Source organism: Fonticula alba (assembly GCF_000388065.1).
Source record: "Fonticula alba strain ATCC 38817 unplaced genomic scaffold supercont2.1, whole genome shotgun sequence".
NCBI lineage: Eukaryota > Rotosphaerida > Fonticulaceae > Fonticula > Fonticula alba.
The window spans coordinates 4149006-4162785 of NW_009242971.1; the positions used below are offsets into that span (position 1 = coordinate 4149006).

The window sequence follows — 13780 nt, forward strand, 5'->3', positions numbered from 1 at the left end:
GGGGGGCAGGCAGAGGACGAACATGCGGACTGGCTGGTATTCCTCGGTGTGCGGCTGCTCTCTCTCTCTCTCTCTCTCTCTCTCTCTCTCTCTCTCTCTCTCTGTCTCTCCGTCTCTCCGTCTATTTCTCCGGCAGGCGTACTGTGCAATGCCAATGGGCTTAAGCCCAGAATATTCTTCCTGCTCGTGCGTGTGTGTATATGTGTGTGTGTGCGCGCGCTTCATCGCGCGCCTAGGCCAAGCGCGGAAAGGATCAGGAGCAGGGCGCAACCTGGCGCCGCGCCGTCCGTGGGTATGTGGTTTCGGGGGGGCGGGGGGAGGGCGGATTTGAAAATGGCATCCACCTCCGTCAGTCCTGGGCACGGCACATACACGCATGCCCTGCGGGCATGCCCATTTGCCTGTTCGAGCGGCGGTTGTCGGCCTCTCCTGGGCCGAGGGGGGAGAGATATGCACGACCGAATTATAAATCCACCTTTAGTAATGCTTATCTCGTTTCGAGCGGAGGCAAGGTGCCGTTCTTACATGTGGGGGGAGCGCACACATTTGTTGCCCCCCCCCCCGCCGCACGGGTGGCAAAAGGCGGCCCACGCCTCCCTCCTGGGAATGTCCAGCAACCCGGGCGAGGCCTCTTTTGGCTCCCCCTGATATTCGAACCGGACGCGCGAACTCCTGCACCCCGGTCTGGAGCTAGATCCTATTCTTCGGTCGGCGCGGCCTCCTTCTTGGGGCCGGTGGCGCTCTACTTCTCTCCGGGGCGCGCGGGCATCGGGGGGGGGGGGGGGGGGGGCGGCCCCGGCCCGAGGATCTTCACGCTCTCAGCCTCGGGGGCAGGGGAGGAGGGCCGCAGCTCCGCCCACCCACCCGCCCGGGGGGCTGTTCGCCCAACATCCCCCGGGCGGGCCGGCGGGCGAGGGGGGTTCCTGCCTGGCGGCCCGCGCGTTAGCCGCGCCCCTTCTCGCTGGTTTTCCCGCCCCGCTGTTTCTTGCTCCCTCTCTCTCTCTCTCTCTCTCTCTCTCTCTCTCTCTTTCTCGCGCACCGGACACACCCGGAAGGGCCCATTCAGCTGGGACCGCCCTTCGGCCCCGGGCCGCTGGATCCCCCCGAGCATCCAGCTTCTCCCTTCCCTCCTCCCCCGGGCCCCCTTTTGCCTCCCCTCCCCCTCGGGCCCCTTTTGCATCTCCTCCCCTGCCCCTCGCCCTTCCTCCCGCTCCTCCTCCTTTGCCGACGGTCGTCCCATCGCGGCAGATCGCCTCCCCCACCCCCACCCCTAGCCCCCCCACCCCCGCCACGGTCTTTTCCCACCGCACAAGGGGGCTGGGAGTTCAGGCGCCCACCGGCTCCCCGTCTGCGCGCGCCTCCCTCCCTCCTCCCTCTCTCTTCCCTCGTGGCAGCGGCGGCGGCAGCGGCGGCAGCGGCGGCGGCTATCCCTTCCTTTCCTTCTTCCCCCTCTCCTCCTCACGGGGCGTACTGGAATGTCCCGTCGCTTCGACCATGGCGACCTCGTCTGGGCCAAGGTCCACAACTACAGCTACTGGCCCGCCCAGGTGCGCTTTCTCGATCCACATTCCCCGGCGCTTACCTCCCCATTTGCATGCCGCTGCCCCGCTCAGCCCACTAATCTGCCTTTGTACCTTACATGCGTCTCCTCCATTCTCCTCTGGGCTCTCCGTCGCTCGGGGCCTCCTCCTCTCTCCTTCCCCCAGGTGCGGACTGACATCCGTGCTGACCACCGAAAGGTAGCTGTGATTTTCTTCGGTTCCCATGACTTGTGCGTTTGCTCCCCCCCTCCCCCCCCCCTGCTTCTCTGCAATCCCGCCTCCTGTCCATCTCATTGTGCAGGCTACTCATATGCGCGCCCTATCCCCTGTCTCTCTCCCCCCCCCCGCTTCTGGTGGTGGTGGTGGTGATGCTGCTGTTGCTGTTATGTGCGCGCGCGCCCACCGTCAGTGGCTTTCCCTATGCCGAGCATGTGGACGACTTTGAGGCAGCCTTCTCCAAGCACACGAGCGCCTTCAAGAAGAAGAAAATGCCCAAAAATCTCCAGTCCGCCATCGACGAGGCCCGGCGACGGGAGTCGCTCCTTGGCATCCGGTGTCGAGGCCTCGGGTCGCAATCCGACTCGGACAGCGCTGATGGCGGCCATTCCGGGTCCGAGAGGCACTCGCGCTCGCGATCGCGCTCGCGGTCGCGCTCGCGGTCGCGCTCGCGTCAACGCCGGCGCCGGCGCTCGGCATCAAGGTCATCTCGGTCACCCTCACCCTCAGCCTCGGGGTCGCGGTCGCGGTCGCGGTCGCGGTCGCGGTCCCCCTCAGCCCCGCGGTCACCGGGGGGGCGCCCTCATCGCCGCCGGTCTCGGTCGCACTCTCCCTCGCGGTCGCGATCGCGGTCGCGCTCACGATCCCACTCTCGGTCACGGGTGTCCTCGTCGCCAGCACGCCCAGCGCGCGCCACCAAGCGTGGTGACTCCCCGGGACCCGATTCGCCCCTGCGGCCGCCAACCGGCGCCGGGGGCGGTGTGCTCCGGCGCAAGCGTCCTACTCCCTCGGCGCCGGATTCCGCAGACTCGCCCCCACCCCCGGGGACGGCCCGCCGAGTCGCCACCAGCACCCCCGGGGTTCGCCCTTCTCGATCCCGCGACGAGTCGCATCCTGATCGTGAAAGGAGTCCGCCGCCCGTGGCCGGTGATACCCCCGCTCGCGGCGTCAAGCGCCCGAAAGTCGAGGCCCCCCTGCCGGAGTCCGAGGTGCGAGCTTTGCCGTCTGCCCATTCTCTATCCGCCTCCCCCTCCTTCTTTCTTTCCTTCTTTCTCTCCCCTCCCCTCGGGCCGCCCCACCGGCCTCCCATCTAACACCCTGTCAACTCGGCCGATCTGTCCGGCACCCTTCAACCCGATAGCCACGCGGGTCAGCCTCTCCCCAACTGCCCTCGGCCATGGCCGATGACAGCCACCGGATTTCCAAGTCGCCCGAGCTCCTGCCCCTGGAATCGATCCTGTCGCTGGCACAGCGCGTTCTGCCCGATGGCCTGACAAGCGGCATGGCCACGCTTCTGCTGCCTCGCAAGAAGATCAGCCGGCAGGACCTGACACCGGAGCAGCTGCGTGGCATCGAGGCCAAACGCCAGCGCCGGGCGCGCCTGTCCCCCGAGGAGATCGCCAGCGAGAAGCAGGCCAAGCAGCTCCGTCGCCGGGACCGGCTGATGCGCCTCCAGCGCTATCTTCATCGGCGCGAGGATAAGATGCGCCGCCATGGCGAGCAGCACCGGCTGGCATCGGCCCAGCCGCCCGCCGACTCACCGACCCCTGCCACAGGCACGGGATTGCCATCGACCTCTCCGAGCCCGGGCCCCTCGCCGCCTATCAAGGCCGAGCCGGCCTCCTCGCCGTCATCCCTGCCGCCGCCGCCGCCATCTCCTCCAGCCCACGGTGGCGTTGCTGGCCAGACTGCGTCAACATCACAGGCCGCCTCTCGTCAGTCTTCCTCTCCAGCACAACAACCACAGCAGCAGCAACAACAGCAGCAGCAGCAGCAGCAACAGCAACAGCAGCAGCAACAGCAACAACAACAGAGGCCCCACGCACCTGGCTCACTATCTGAAACCGGGTCTGCGTCTGCCCCTTTCCCCCTTGCGGGAGGTGGCCCTAGCAAAAGTGATCACGGCACTCTGCCACTGTCGTCGCGTATTGCTCAAGGCGGCCGATTGCGTAAATCCGCCACTCGGGGCCGCGTCCGCGATGATAGTCGGAGCCGGAGCCCCAGCCGGAGCCGAAGCCGGAGCCGGAGTCGGAGCCGGAGTCGGAGCTGGAGTCGCGGCCGAAGCCGGAGTCGCGGTCGGGGCCGAGGCCGTAGCCGGAGCCGGAGCCGCAGCCGCAGCCGGAACCGGAGCTGGAGTCGAGGCCGGAGTTGGGCTCGGAGTCGGAGCCGGAGCCGGAGTCCAAGCCGGAGTCGCCGGGAGCGAGACCGAGCGCGGTCACGATCTCCATCCCGGTCGCCGTCGCCCTCGAGGCATCGGCACTGGCGTCCAGCGCGATCTACCTCGCGGTCGCGGTCGCGGTCGCGGTCAGTCTCTCCCTCGTCGGCCGGTGGGACGATCCAGCGGCGACGTGTCAATGGTGGCCGGGTGCGCGACTGGCCGGATCCATCTCGTCGGCGGTCACGCTCCCGGTCGCCAGATGGCGACTCGCGGTCAATTCCGGCCGGCAGCCGGTCCCGAATGCCGGCGCCGGCATCGTCCTCGTCATCTCTCCCGACGCCCCCGTCCTCATCATCCCCCACCTCCGCTGCCTCCTTCGCCTCCTCATCGAGCGACCCCGGTCCTCTCACGATTGCCGGCATGGCAGCCTCCCTCGGCCAGTGCACCGGCGAGTTGGCTCGTGCTCAGATGCTGACCGAGCGCCTGCAGAGCCTCTACAATCTGGAGCCCACTGGCTTTGCCGGGGCGCTGGCCGGTTCGACGATCGCCGCACTTGACTGGCTTCTCAGTCGGCTAGAGTCGCTTGCCTACAATGCGGCCATCTTGCGCGAAGTGCCGATCGGCGCGGCGCTGACCCCGTTGATCCGGCCGTCCATCGGCGAGCGGGACCTCTCTTCGAGGGCCATGGCCTTGCAAATGCGTTTCCGCCAGCTGATGATGGGCGGTGGCGGCGGTGGCGGCGGCATCGGGGCCAGCGGCATCGGGCCCAGCGGCAGCAGTACCAATGGCGGCAGTGCTGGTCTCAAGTCTCAGGACTTAGCCGGTGACATGGATCTTTCGATGGTGGACGGGTCCGTCACAGGCGGAGGCGCCTCCTCGTCAACCAACTCCCTCTCACGGCCGGTTGCCTCGACCGCGAGCGGTCGGTAGTGCCGCTGGTGTGTCGCACCGCCAGCTCCTCCTGTCCTTGTGCAAATGCGCGGTCCTGCATGCTCTTCCCTTCTGTTGGTGACTGCATCCCCCCCCCCCCCCTCTCTCCCCCCCCATACGCATACATGTCCGTGCACCCCCGAGGGGCTGGTCTACTCCCCTTGTCTCCCTCCCCTTTTCTCTGATGGCCACCACAAGGTCGGGGACAGCATTGTCCGTCGTCGTCGTTGTTGTTGTCGTCGTCGCCGCTGCCACGCGCGCAGCGGCCTACTCGCCATACCCTCTCTTGTTCTCCATGTGCGGAGCAGCCTCCCTGCTCTGCGGCGAGGCTGGAGAGTAATCATGCCTCCCTTTTTGTATACTAGATGGCCATGTGGAGGCGGTTTCCTCCACTCTATAGACGAATGCGTCTCGCCCTCCCTCCCGCCCTGTGTTTGCGTTGTTACTTCTTGCCTTTTTTCCCCCCCTCCCCGCACGCGGTGGCCGGATACCGTGCATGGGAGAGCCAGTCGGGCAGCGGAGCGGCAGGCGGGCAGCGCCGGCGGCGCCACGAACATGGCGTGTCGCCAGTGTGCTGGCCGACACGGACGGCGTTGGATGGTGTTTGTCTAGCTGGAGGGTCTGTTTGTTGGGCATGCCTGGTTGCCGGGGCTCTCCCCACCGACCCGCCGTTGGTTCTCTCTTGTCCGCTCTTCCCCCGCCGCACGCCGCGGGCGGGCCCTTAGAAAATGGGAGACGGGCCTCAGGCTGATCGGCCCGCCACGGCCCGGCCCCCGCCATGCTCAGGGCAACCTGCGGCAGATCTCAGAACATGCATCACGCCACCCAGTGCCCGTCGGAATAAAACGCCATTTAAAACCTCCCAATAGTGTGCTTCTGGGGTTGGGGTGGTGCTGGGCGAAGCAGCATGCCAAAGCTAGTGATGCGCAGGACTGGCCGAGCGTTGTGCTGCCTTCCTCGGGCCGGGTTTTTTGTCTGTCCCGAGCCTTCCTGCTTGGCGAGGTGTCTGGTTCGGGGAATCTATCCATGACCGTCGCCTTGTTCAGAGGGGGTCTACCGGGGCCAGGGCACGGCCTCAAGGCGTCCCGCCCGGGCCTTGTGTTTGCAGGGGCTTATTTTCTCCCCTTCGCGCCCGGATGTTGACGATGGGATACTACTTCCAGCGCCTGGGTCAATTTCTGTCCTCGTCCTCTTCCTCCCCCCCCCCCCCCCACCTCGGTCTGGCTGGGCATGTGGAGAGATGGGGCTGCCGGGTGTGTGTTGGGTGGCGAGTGGAGGCGTGCTGGGCCCGGCCACTGGGCCCGGAACGCCAGATTGCGGAACCAGGGTGCTGGACATCTGAGCCAGTGTCCTTGGCCCTGCTACAGTCCGAGACCTGAGCTTGGTTTCTGGTGGCCGGTTTCGGGCTTTTGATGGGCGCATCACACAGCGTTGCGTGGCGCCCTCACATGGGGGGGGCCTGCGTTCCGTCCCCCTTCGCCCCCCCCCCCCCCCTCCGAGGGTGGTGATGGGCTGTGTGTGTAGGGTCCTGCCGGCTGGCTCCTTGGCCCGCCCAGGGACGACGCGTGTGTGAGGACCTCTCCCCGGGGGCGTCCCAGGCGTGCGCAATCCCCCGCCCCGCTCCCGATGTATGGCACGTCCCTCGCACACGCGCGCCCGGGGTCCAACTCCTGCTGGCTGTCCAAGACACTGGTCCCAGGAGGGGGGACCATTCTTCAGAGGCCATACCAGGATCATGGCTCCCTCGAGCCTCTCCCCCAACTACGAAGTGTTTCACCATCTCAAGGTGCCTTCCTCACTCCTCCCCTTCCCTCTCTACCCCCTTCCCTCTCTCTCTCCCTTCTCTCTCTCTCCCTTCTCTCTCTCTCTCTCCCCCTTCTCTCTCTCCCTCTAACTTCCTACCCTCCTCCTCCTAGTGACTCTTCGTGCACTACTGCATACCGCCCGTGTGTTGTAGCTGTTACATCACCATGGTTTCCACCGAGTGCTCTCAGACCGTGTGGACTGGCGACAAGGTCCGCCAGACCTTCATCTCCTTCTTTGAGGAGCGTGGTCACTCCTTCGTCCCCTCCTCGTCGACCATCCCCCACGATGACCCGACCCTGCTGTTCACCAACGCCGGTATGAACCAGGTACGTGCCTCTCCCGCTCCTCCCCCGCTGTGCCCTGGCAGCTATGAAGCCCACCTGTGCCCCTCTCCGAGCTCGGTCCTGACCTCCCGCATTGTGACTCCCGCGCGCCCCCCTCCCCCTCCCTCCCCCTTGTCGCGGCCGCCCCTCAGTTCAAGCCCATCTTCCAGGGCACTGTGGACCCGAACTCTGAGTTCTCTCGTCTCAAGCGCGCTGCCAACAGCCAGAAGTGGTGCGTATTTTGTCATCATCCAGCTGTGCCTACTCTCTCGGTCTCCCCGTTGCGTCCCTCTCCACCATATCCCTGACTCATCCCCTCCCCCCCCCTCTCTTCCTCCCTCCCAATGGGTGACCACCCGCGCGCAGCATCCGCGCTGGTGGCAAGCACAACGACCTCGATGATGTCGGTAAGGACTCCTACCACCACACCTTCTTCGAGATGCTGGGCAACTGGTCCTTCGGCGATTACTTCAAGGTTGACGCCATCAACTGGGCCTGGGAGCTCCTGACCGAGGTCTTCGGCCTGGACAAGGACCGCCTGTACGTGTCCTACTTCGGTGGTGACGCCGAGGCCAACCTGCCGGCCGATCTGGAGACCCGCGACCTTTGGCTGGCCAAGGGTGTGGCCCCGGAGCGCGTCCTGCCCTTCGGCATGTCGGAGAACTTCTGGGAGATGGGTGACACCGGTCCCTGCGGCCCGTGCTCCGAGATCCACTACGACCGCATTGGTGGTCGCACGGTCCCGGAGCTGGTCAACGCCGATGACCCCGATCTGCTGGAGATCTGGAACCTGGTGTTCATGGAGTTCAACCGTGAGGCCGATCGCTCCCTGAAGCGCCTTCCCTCCCAGTCGGTCGACACCGGCATGGGTCTCGAGCGCCTGGTGTCGGTCCTGCAGGACCGCCGCGCCAACTACGACACCGATCTCTTCTCGTACCTGTTTGAGGTGGGTTTCTCTGCGTCCTCTTTCCTCCCCCCCCCCCTCCCTTCCGCCCCTTTGTCTTTCGCCGGCCATTTGCATGCCTCATGTGTGTCAGCGCACATGTTGTGCGCCTGGCGCCCATTCCTCCTTCCCGCTCGCTCGCTCGCTCACCTCCCCACACCCGGTTTCTTCGCCCGCTCCTGCACAGGCCATCGAGAAGGGCACCGGTGCCCGGCCCTACTCCGGCAAGTACGGCAAGGACGATGCCGATGGCATCGACACCGCCTACCGTGTCCTGGCCGATCACATCCGCACCCTGGCCTTCGCGCTGTCGGACGGCGGTGTTCCCGACAAGGATGACCGTGGCTATGTCCTGCGCCGTGTCCTGCGCCGTGCCATTCGCTTTGCCCACGAGAAGCTCGGTGCCAAGCCCGGCTTCTTCCCGAACCTCATCACCGCCGTCGTGGACAAGATGGGTCATGCTTTCCCGGAGCTGAAGAAGAACCCGGCCGGCGTGATTGAGATCCTGGTCGAGGAGGAGGCCCAGTTCCGCCGGACCCTGGATCGCGGTATCCGCCTCTTCACCCAGGTGGTGGAGAACCCGGCCAACACCAGCGCCGGGACCCTGTCCGGTGAGGTGGCCTTCAAGCTGTATGACACCTATGGCTTCCCCAAGGATCTGACTCAGATCATGGCCGAGGAGCGCGGCCTGACCGTGGACCTGGCTGGGTATGCGGCCGCCGAGGCCGAGGCCAAGGCCCGGTCTCAGAGCACCAAGAGCACCGCCGGTGCGGCGGTGGCCCTCGACGTGCACACCATTGCCGAGCTCAACCAGAAGGCCGTTCCCCGGACGGATGACTCCTTCAAGTACACCCACTCCGAGGTGGAGGCCCGTGTGCTGGCCATCTTCCATGGGGGTGCCTTTGTGGAGTCCTTCGATGCCAATGCCACGCACGATCTCTTCGGGCTGATTCTGGATCAGACCAACTTCTACGCCGAGCAGGGTGGCCAGATCTTCGACACCGGTCTCATCCATCTGACCGGCGGATCGGAGGGCGTCCTGGAGGTGGAGAATGTCCAGGTGTACAATGGGTTTGTCCTGCACACGGTGTCCATGAGCACCGGGGTGGTGCGCGTTGGCGATGCCGTGTCCTGTGCCTTTGACCCGGCTCGTCGTCGTCCCATTCGTCGGAACCACACGGCCACGCATCTGCTGAACAATGCCCTGGCTTCGGTCCTCGGGGGCGAGGTGAACCAGCAGGGGTCGCTGGTGGCGCCGGATCGCCTGCGCTTCGACTTCAGCTTCGGCAAGGCCGTGCCGGCGGAGAAGCTCCGCGAGGTGGAGGCCCTGGTGCGCGAGCAGATCGCCGCCGACCTGCCGGTCTACTATGACAATGTGCCGCTGGTTGATGCCGAGAAGATTGCCGGTGTCAAGGCCATGTTCGGCCAGTCCTACCCGGACCCGGTGCGGGTGCTGTCGGTTGGCACTCCGATTGCCACTCTGGTGGCCGACCCGGCTTCCGGCTCGGGCGTGGCCTCGGTGGAGTTCTGCGGTGGCACTCATGTTGCCCGGTCGTCGGATATCCAGGACTTTGTCCTGCTGTCGGAGGAGGCCGTGTCGCGCGGTGTGCGCCGTGTGGTGGCGGTCACCGGTCCGGAGGCCGTGCGCGCGGGCGAGCTGGCTGACCAGCTGCAGCAGGCCATCGCCGATGTGGTGAAGAATGCCACCGGTGCCAGCCTGGTTGGGTCTCTCAATGGCCTGGATGCCCAGGTGACTGAGGCCCCGCTGTCGCTGGTGCGCAAGCAGGCCCTGCGCGCGCAGATCGCCGAGGCCAAGCGTGCCCAGGCCGAGCAGGACAAGCTCGTGCGCGTGGCCCAGGAGAAGGCTGCCAACCAGCGTGCCGAGGAGCTCCTGGCCAAGCTGACCCCGGATGACAAGTTCCTGGTGGAGGTCTTCGATTTGGGCTCCAATGCCAAGCACCTGTCGCAGCTGTCGCGCCAGTTCCCGAAGGTCGGTGTGTTCTTCATGTCGGTCGATCGGGACCTGGGTCGTGTTCTGCATGCGGCCAATGTCCCGGCCGCCCTGGCTGACACCCTGTCCGCCAAGGACTGGTCCGCGCATGTGGTTGATGGTGCGCTGGGCGGCAAGTCCGGCGGCAGCAAGACCACCGCCCAGGGCGCCGGCCCGGAGGTGGGCGCTGTGGAGAAGGCTTGCGAGCTGGCCACCGCCTTTGCCAAGCTGAAGGTTTCCAGCGAGTAAGGCGGCGGAGCAAGAGAAGGAGGCAGCGGGTCGGGCCACTGTGCGTGTGCTTGGTCTTATTTCCCCTCTTGCTGTGTGCCGCCCTTTGCCCGTTTTTACTTGGGCAGGGGGCGGTGGGGAGGGGGGGGGGGGGGGCGGGGGTGAGCGTGTGAACGACATGTCAGACATCCTCCTCTCGCCTGCCTTGCTGGTGTGGTGCCCGTGTGCGGGCGATGCCGCTCCCCCCCTCCCCCCCCCACTCCCTCCTGCGCTGTCGGACGAGGCGAGGGCGGCGACCCCAGAGTGAGCGTCTGCATGGATGTGCACATTGAGCTTCCTCCCCTCGCCCTTGGTAGGGTGAGATGTGTCAGCAATCGCATGCACTTCTCTCTCTCTCTCTCTCTCTCTCTCTCTCTCTCTCCCTCGCGCGCGCACATACCCTTCGTCGTGGTGCATGTGTAGACCCATTTTCTTCCTCCCCTTCCCGCTCTTTGCCACACCTATGTATGAATAATAAAAGACATGGGATTCCCCTCTCCCCTCTCTCTCTCTTCCCCTTTTGGTGTCCTCCTCTGCGAGTGTGTATCATCAGGCATGTGTCCGGTTGAGCTGCTGCTCCGGGGGCTACAGCACAGCGGCCAGCGTCCAATCACCGCATGCAAACCATCCCCCGAGGGTCTGCTTTCCTGCGTCCGCCCCTCTTTCTCGTGTGTTGTGTGATGCGGGCTGTTGCTTTTCTCACCGAAGGCCCGGCGGGCACGAGCATTAACTCAATGTCCAAAAAGCACCTGACCAGCTCTCAGCACCCACCGTGAAGCATCACGCTGGCTCATGCAGGGGCGTCGCCCCTCGGGGGGTTACCCCGTACTGGGGTGATTTGCCTGGTGGGAAAATGGCGCGCCCGGGCTCTGGACCCGCTCGCCGCCTCCGTGCCCCCGCCCGTCTTGCCCCTTTTTCTTCCTGCCCCTCTTCGAGCAGCTGGACGCCTTGACGGAGGCGAGGCGAGGGGCCAGGCTCGAGTCTCCCAGTCCGTCCGGTCCTCAGGGAGACGGAAGAAGGCGGTGCTGCCGTTGTCCAGCCTTCCTGGCAAGCTGCCCTGCCCGCTGTCCTGTAAAATAGGCAGCCGAGAGGCGGGGGCAAGGGCTGGGGGCAGCCGGCATCGCCGCAGGGGTGTGCAAGCTGCCGCAAGACAAGCGCGAGCCAGCTGCTCCTGCCCAGCCGGGGCGGGACGGGAGGCAGGGGGGCCACGGTAGGCCGGGGTTGGCCTGTCACGGAATCAGCAACCGGCGTGCGGCCCCCCCCCCCCCCCCGGGGGCCGGGGGCGGAGTGAGGGCCGTGCAGGGAGGCGCAGGCGCGTGGTCGGCGGTGTGCGTGGCATGTTCAAGCGCATGCAGGCCGAGCGGCAAACGAGTGTTTCACAGGCCGTTGTGCCAATCTTTATGTGTACATCTTCAGTGCACACCATCCTGGGAGCGTGGCCGGCCGCGCTCTTTTGGTCGCTTCTCTGGGGGGCCTTCAAATCGGTGTCTTGCTCGACCACGGGGAGATCCCCGCCCCCCCCCTCCCGGTGTGGCCGTCATCTGGCCGGACGGGCGGAGAGCGCGCCTAAAACTGGGCGCATGCTGAAGGAATAAAGAGGCAGGGACCACGTTTAGCACCGTCTCCGCGCCGGCCCCATGGGGCGCGGGTCGTGGGCGAGGGCGCCCGGCGTGGTGGCGGTGATCGTGGCGGTGGTCGTGGCGGTGGTCGTGGCGGTGGTCGTGACGGCGGTCGTGGCGGTGGCGGCGTCGTGCGGCGCCGCGCAAGGCCGGGCGGTCTGGGGGGGAGGCATTTGATATGCGGGGGGCGGGGCGCCGGGGTGGACGCGGCAAGTGTGACCAAATATTGCGTGGCCAGCAAGGTGGCGCCAGGCGTGTGGTGACGGCCACCTCTCCTCGGGGGGGGGGGAGGGAGACCGGGGGAGAGCAATAGCACAGCCCTGCCCCCGGCTCTCCTGCCACTGGCCGTCCCACCGAGGATTAACCCCTTCCTTCCGGACCGGTGCCCAGGCCCTTTGCGCGGGATTTGAGGCGGCAGCCGGGGGAGGGGGGGGGGTCCGGTGCCCCGCCTCCCCGGGTATTGGGCCTGTCTGGCCTGCGTGGCCTGTTTCTTCTCCTTGCCCCCCCGCCCTGGGGGTGGGGTGGGGGGGTGCGGCGGGCATGCTACCCGCGGCGATGGAGTCTGCCCCTTGGTTGGTGGCAATTTCGGGAGGCTGCCATGTGGCCCTCGCGCTCTCCTCGTGAGGAGGAGGAGCTCTGGGCCGGTGCGGACGGGCTCAGGCGGGGGCATCTACAGCGGCAGGCACCGCGAGCTCGGGGCAGAGCGGGCCTCGGCGGGGGGGGGGGGGGGGGGGGGCCCCGGGGGGGGGGGGGCCCCCCGGGGGGGGGCCCGCCCCCCAAGGGGCCCCCCCCCCCCCGGGGGGGGCCCCCGGCCCCCCCCCCCCCCCCCCCCCCCCCCCCCCCCCCCCCCCCCCCGCGCGATGGGCCTCGTGGTGCCTCTCGCCGGGCCTGCCGCGCCCTCCGGCGCGCCTTGCGCCCGGGCGTGGGCCGCAGTGATCCATTGGCATTGAGAGGGACAGCTGGGGCCGAGCCGGTGTTGGGAACGGCGCCGGTGCCGGCTGCTCGGGAAACGAGGAAGGCGGAGAAGCCGCGAGCGGTGGGCTTTCGTCGTTTGCGTTGCGGGGGGCCCGGGGCCCGGGGGCGGAGCGGGGCGGGAAAAAACGGTTCCCGCTTGTTTGGGCGTGGGGCCGACCGAGCGGCTCCGGTGGGTTGGGGGGTGCGCAGCCCGGGGTCCACGCCCGACGCGTCCCGTGCGGGTCTCTGCTTCGGCCGGTGCCCGTTTCGCGGGTGGCACCCCGGCACCCTGCGCGAGCCTGCTTCCCCGTAAGTCCCTCCCTCTCTGGGCACCCTGTGCGATACATGCGCCGCCGACTGGTCCCTGTGGAAAGGCAATTAGCGCGTCCGCTCGCCCTGCCAGCAACCCCCGTTGTCTCCCAGTCGGACGTGTCCCCTTCGTCGTGCCCCTTTCCGGCCCGCCTGGCTGTGCGTCCGGAGGCCGGGATGGTAGCCGAGACTCCAGGCCGCCCCGCCCCGCCCCCCCCCCCCTGCCGGCCGGCGGCCCTGGCCGGTTACTCGCCCGCTGGCCCGCGTGTTTGCTCGCCCCGCTCGGCCGCGAACACTGTTGCCGCAGCGTTGCCCTTGGCCGAGGCACCAAAACAAGGCCCGCCCGCCGGAGCGGAGTCGCGGCCGGCTGGCCTCCCCCGGGGGCGAGGGGCAGCCGGGCCGCAGAGCACAGATCCCCAGGTGCTTTGTCCCCTCATCTTCCCCTGAACCTCCCGCCCCGCGCCTCTGCCCGTTGGACCCGGGGCTAACCGGAGAGGGGGGGGCGGGGCGAGGGGTTGGGGTGGGGACTTGGGCCGAGAGAGGGAGAGAAGGCGGGCCCGGGGCCCGGAAGCGAGCGTGTGGGCCGGCGGCCATGATGCGTGCCCCAGGGCGAGATGATTGTTGTCTCCCGCGCCCGGCGCAACCCCCCCAGCGCAGGGGGCAGGGATCACGGCCGGCATGCAGGCTCCACGCACTGGCCACCTCCCAGCGAGGGGGGGGGGGG

General features: G+C 67.4%; 3 protein-coding genes across 3 annotated transcripts; 2 read left to right on the forward strand and 1 right to left on the reverse strand.

Moving 5' to 3' along the window:
- Window positions 1-1475: 1475 nt before the first annotated feature.
- Window positions 1476-3599, forward strand: H696_00882 (hypothetical protein; the record flags this gene model as incomplete). The annotated part of the gene is made up of 5 exons (XM_009494769.1): window positions 1476-1547; window positions 1707-1771; window positions 1951-2746; window positions 2899-3472; window positions 3571-3599. The coding sequence occupies 5 exons, from the start codon at window positions 1476-1478 to the stop codon at window positions 3597-3599; spliced, it is 1536 nt and encodes a 511-aa protein (XP_009493044.1).
- A 44-nt stretch (window positions 3600-3643) lies between these two features.
- Window positions 3644-3985, reverse strand: H696_00883 (hypothetical protein; the record flags this gene model as incomplete). The annotated part of the gene is made up of 1 exon (XM_009494770.1): window positions 3644-3985. One exon carries the CDS (start codon window positions 3983-3985, stop codon window positions 3644-3646), a length of 342 nt encoding a protein of 113 aa, XP_009493045.1.
- A 2605-nt stretch (window positions 3986-6590) lies between these two features.
- Window positions 6591-10299, forward strand: H696_00884 (alanyl-tRNA synthetase). Its single transcript, XM_009494771.1, has 5 exons — window positions 6591-6631; window positions 6762-6977; window positions 7127-7206; window positions 7341-7920; window positions 8105-10299. The coding sequence occupies exons 2-5, from the start codon at window positions 6816-6818 to the stop codon at window positions 10154-10156; spliced, it is 2874 nt and encodes a 957-aa protein (XP_009493046.1). The 5' UTR covers window positions 6591-6631; window positions 6762-6815; the 3' UTR covers window positions 10157-10299.
- Window positions 10300-13780: the final 3481 nt, after the last annotated feature.

Excerpts from the sequence above, each read along its gene's own strand:
- H696_00884 (XM_009494771.1), top strand. The coding sequence starts at position 6,816 with ATGGTTTCCACCGAGTGCTCTCAGACCGTGTGGACTGGCGACAAGGTC. Across the intron at positions 6,978-7,126 it reads CCAACGCCGGTATGAACCAG|TTCAAGCCCATCTTCCAGGG; the intron begins GTACGTGCCTCT and ends GCCGCCCCTCAG. Across the intron at positions 7,207-7,340 it reads GCTGCCAACAGCCAGAAGTG|CATCCGCGCTGGTGGCAAGC; the intron begins GTGCGTATTTTG and ends ACCCGCGCGCAG.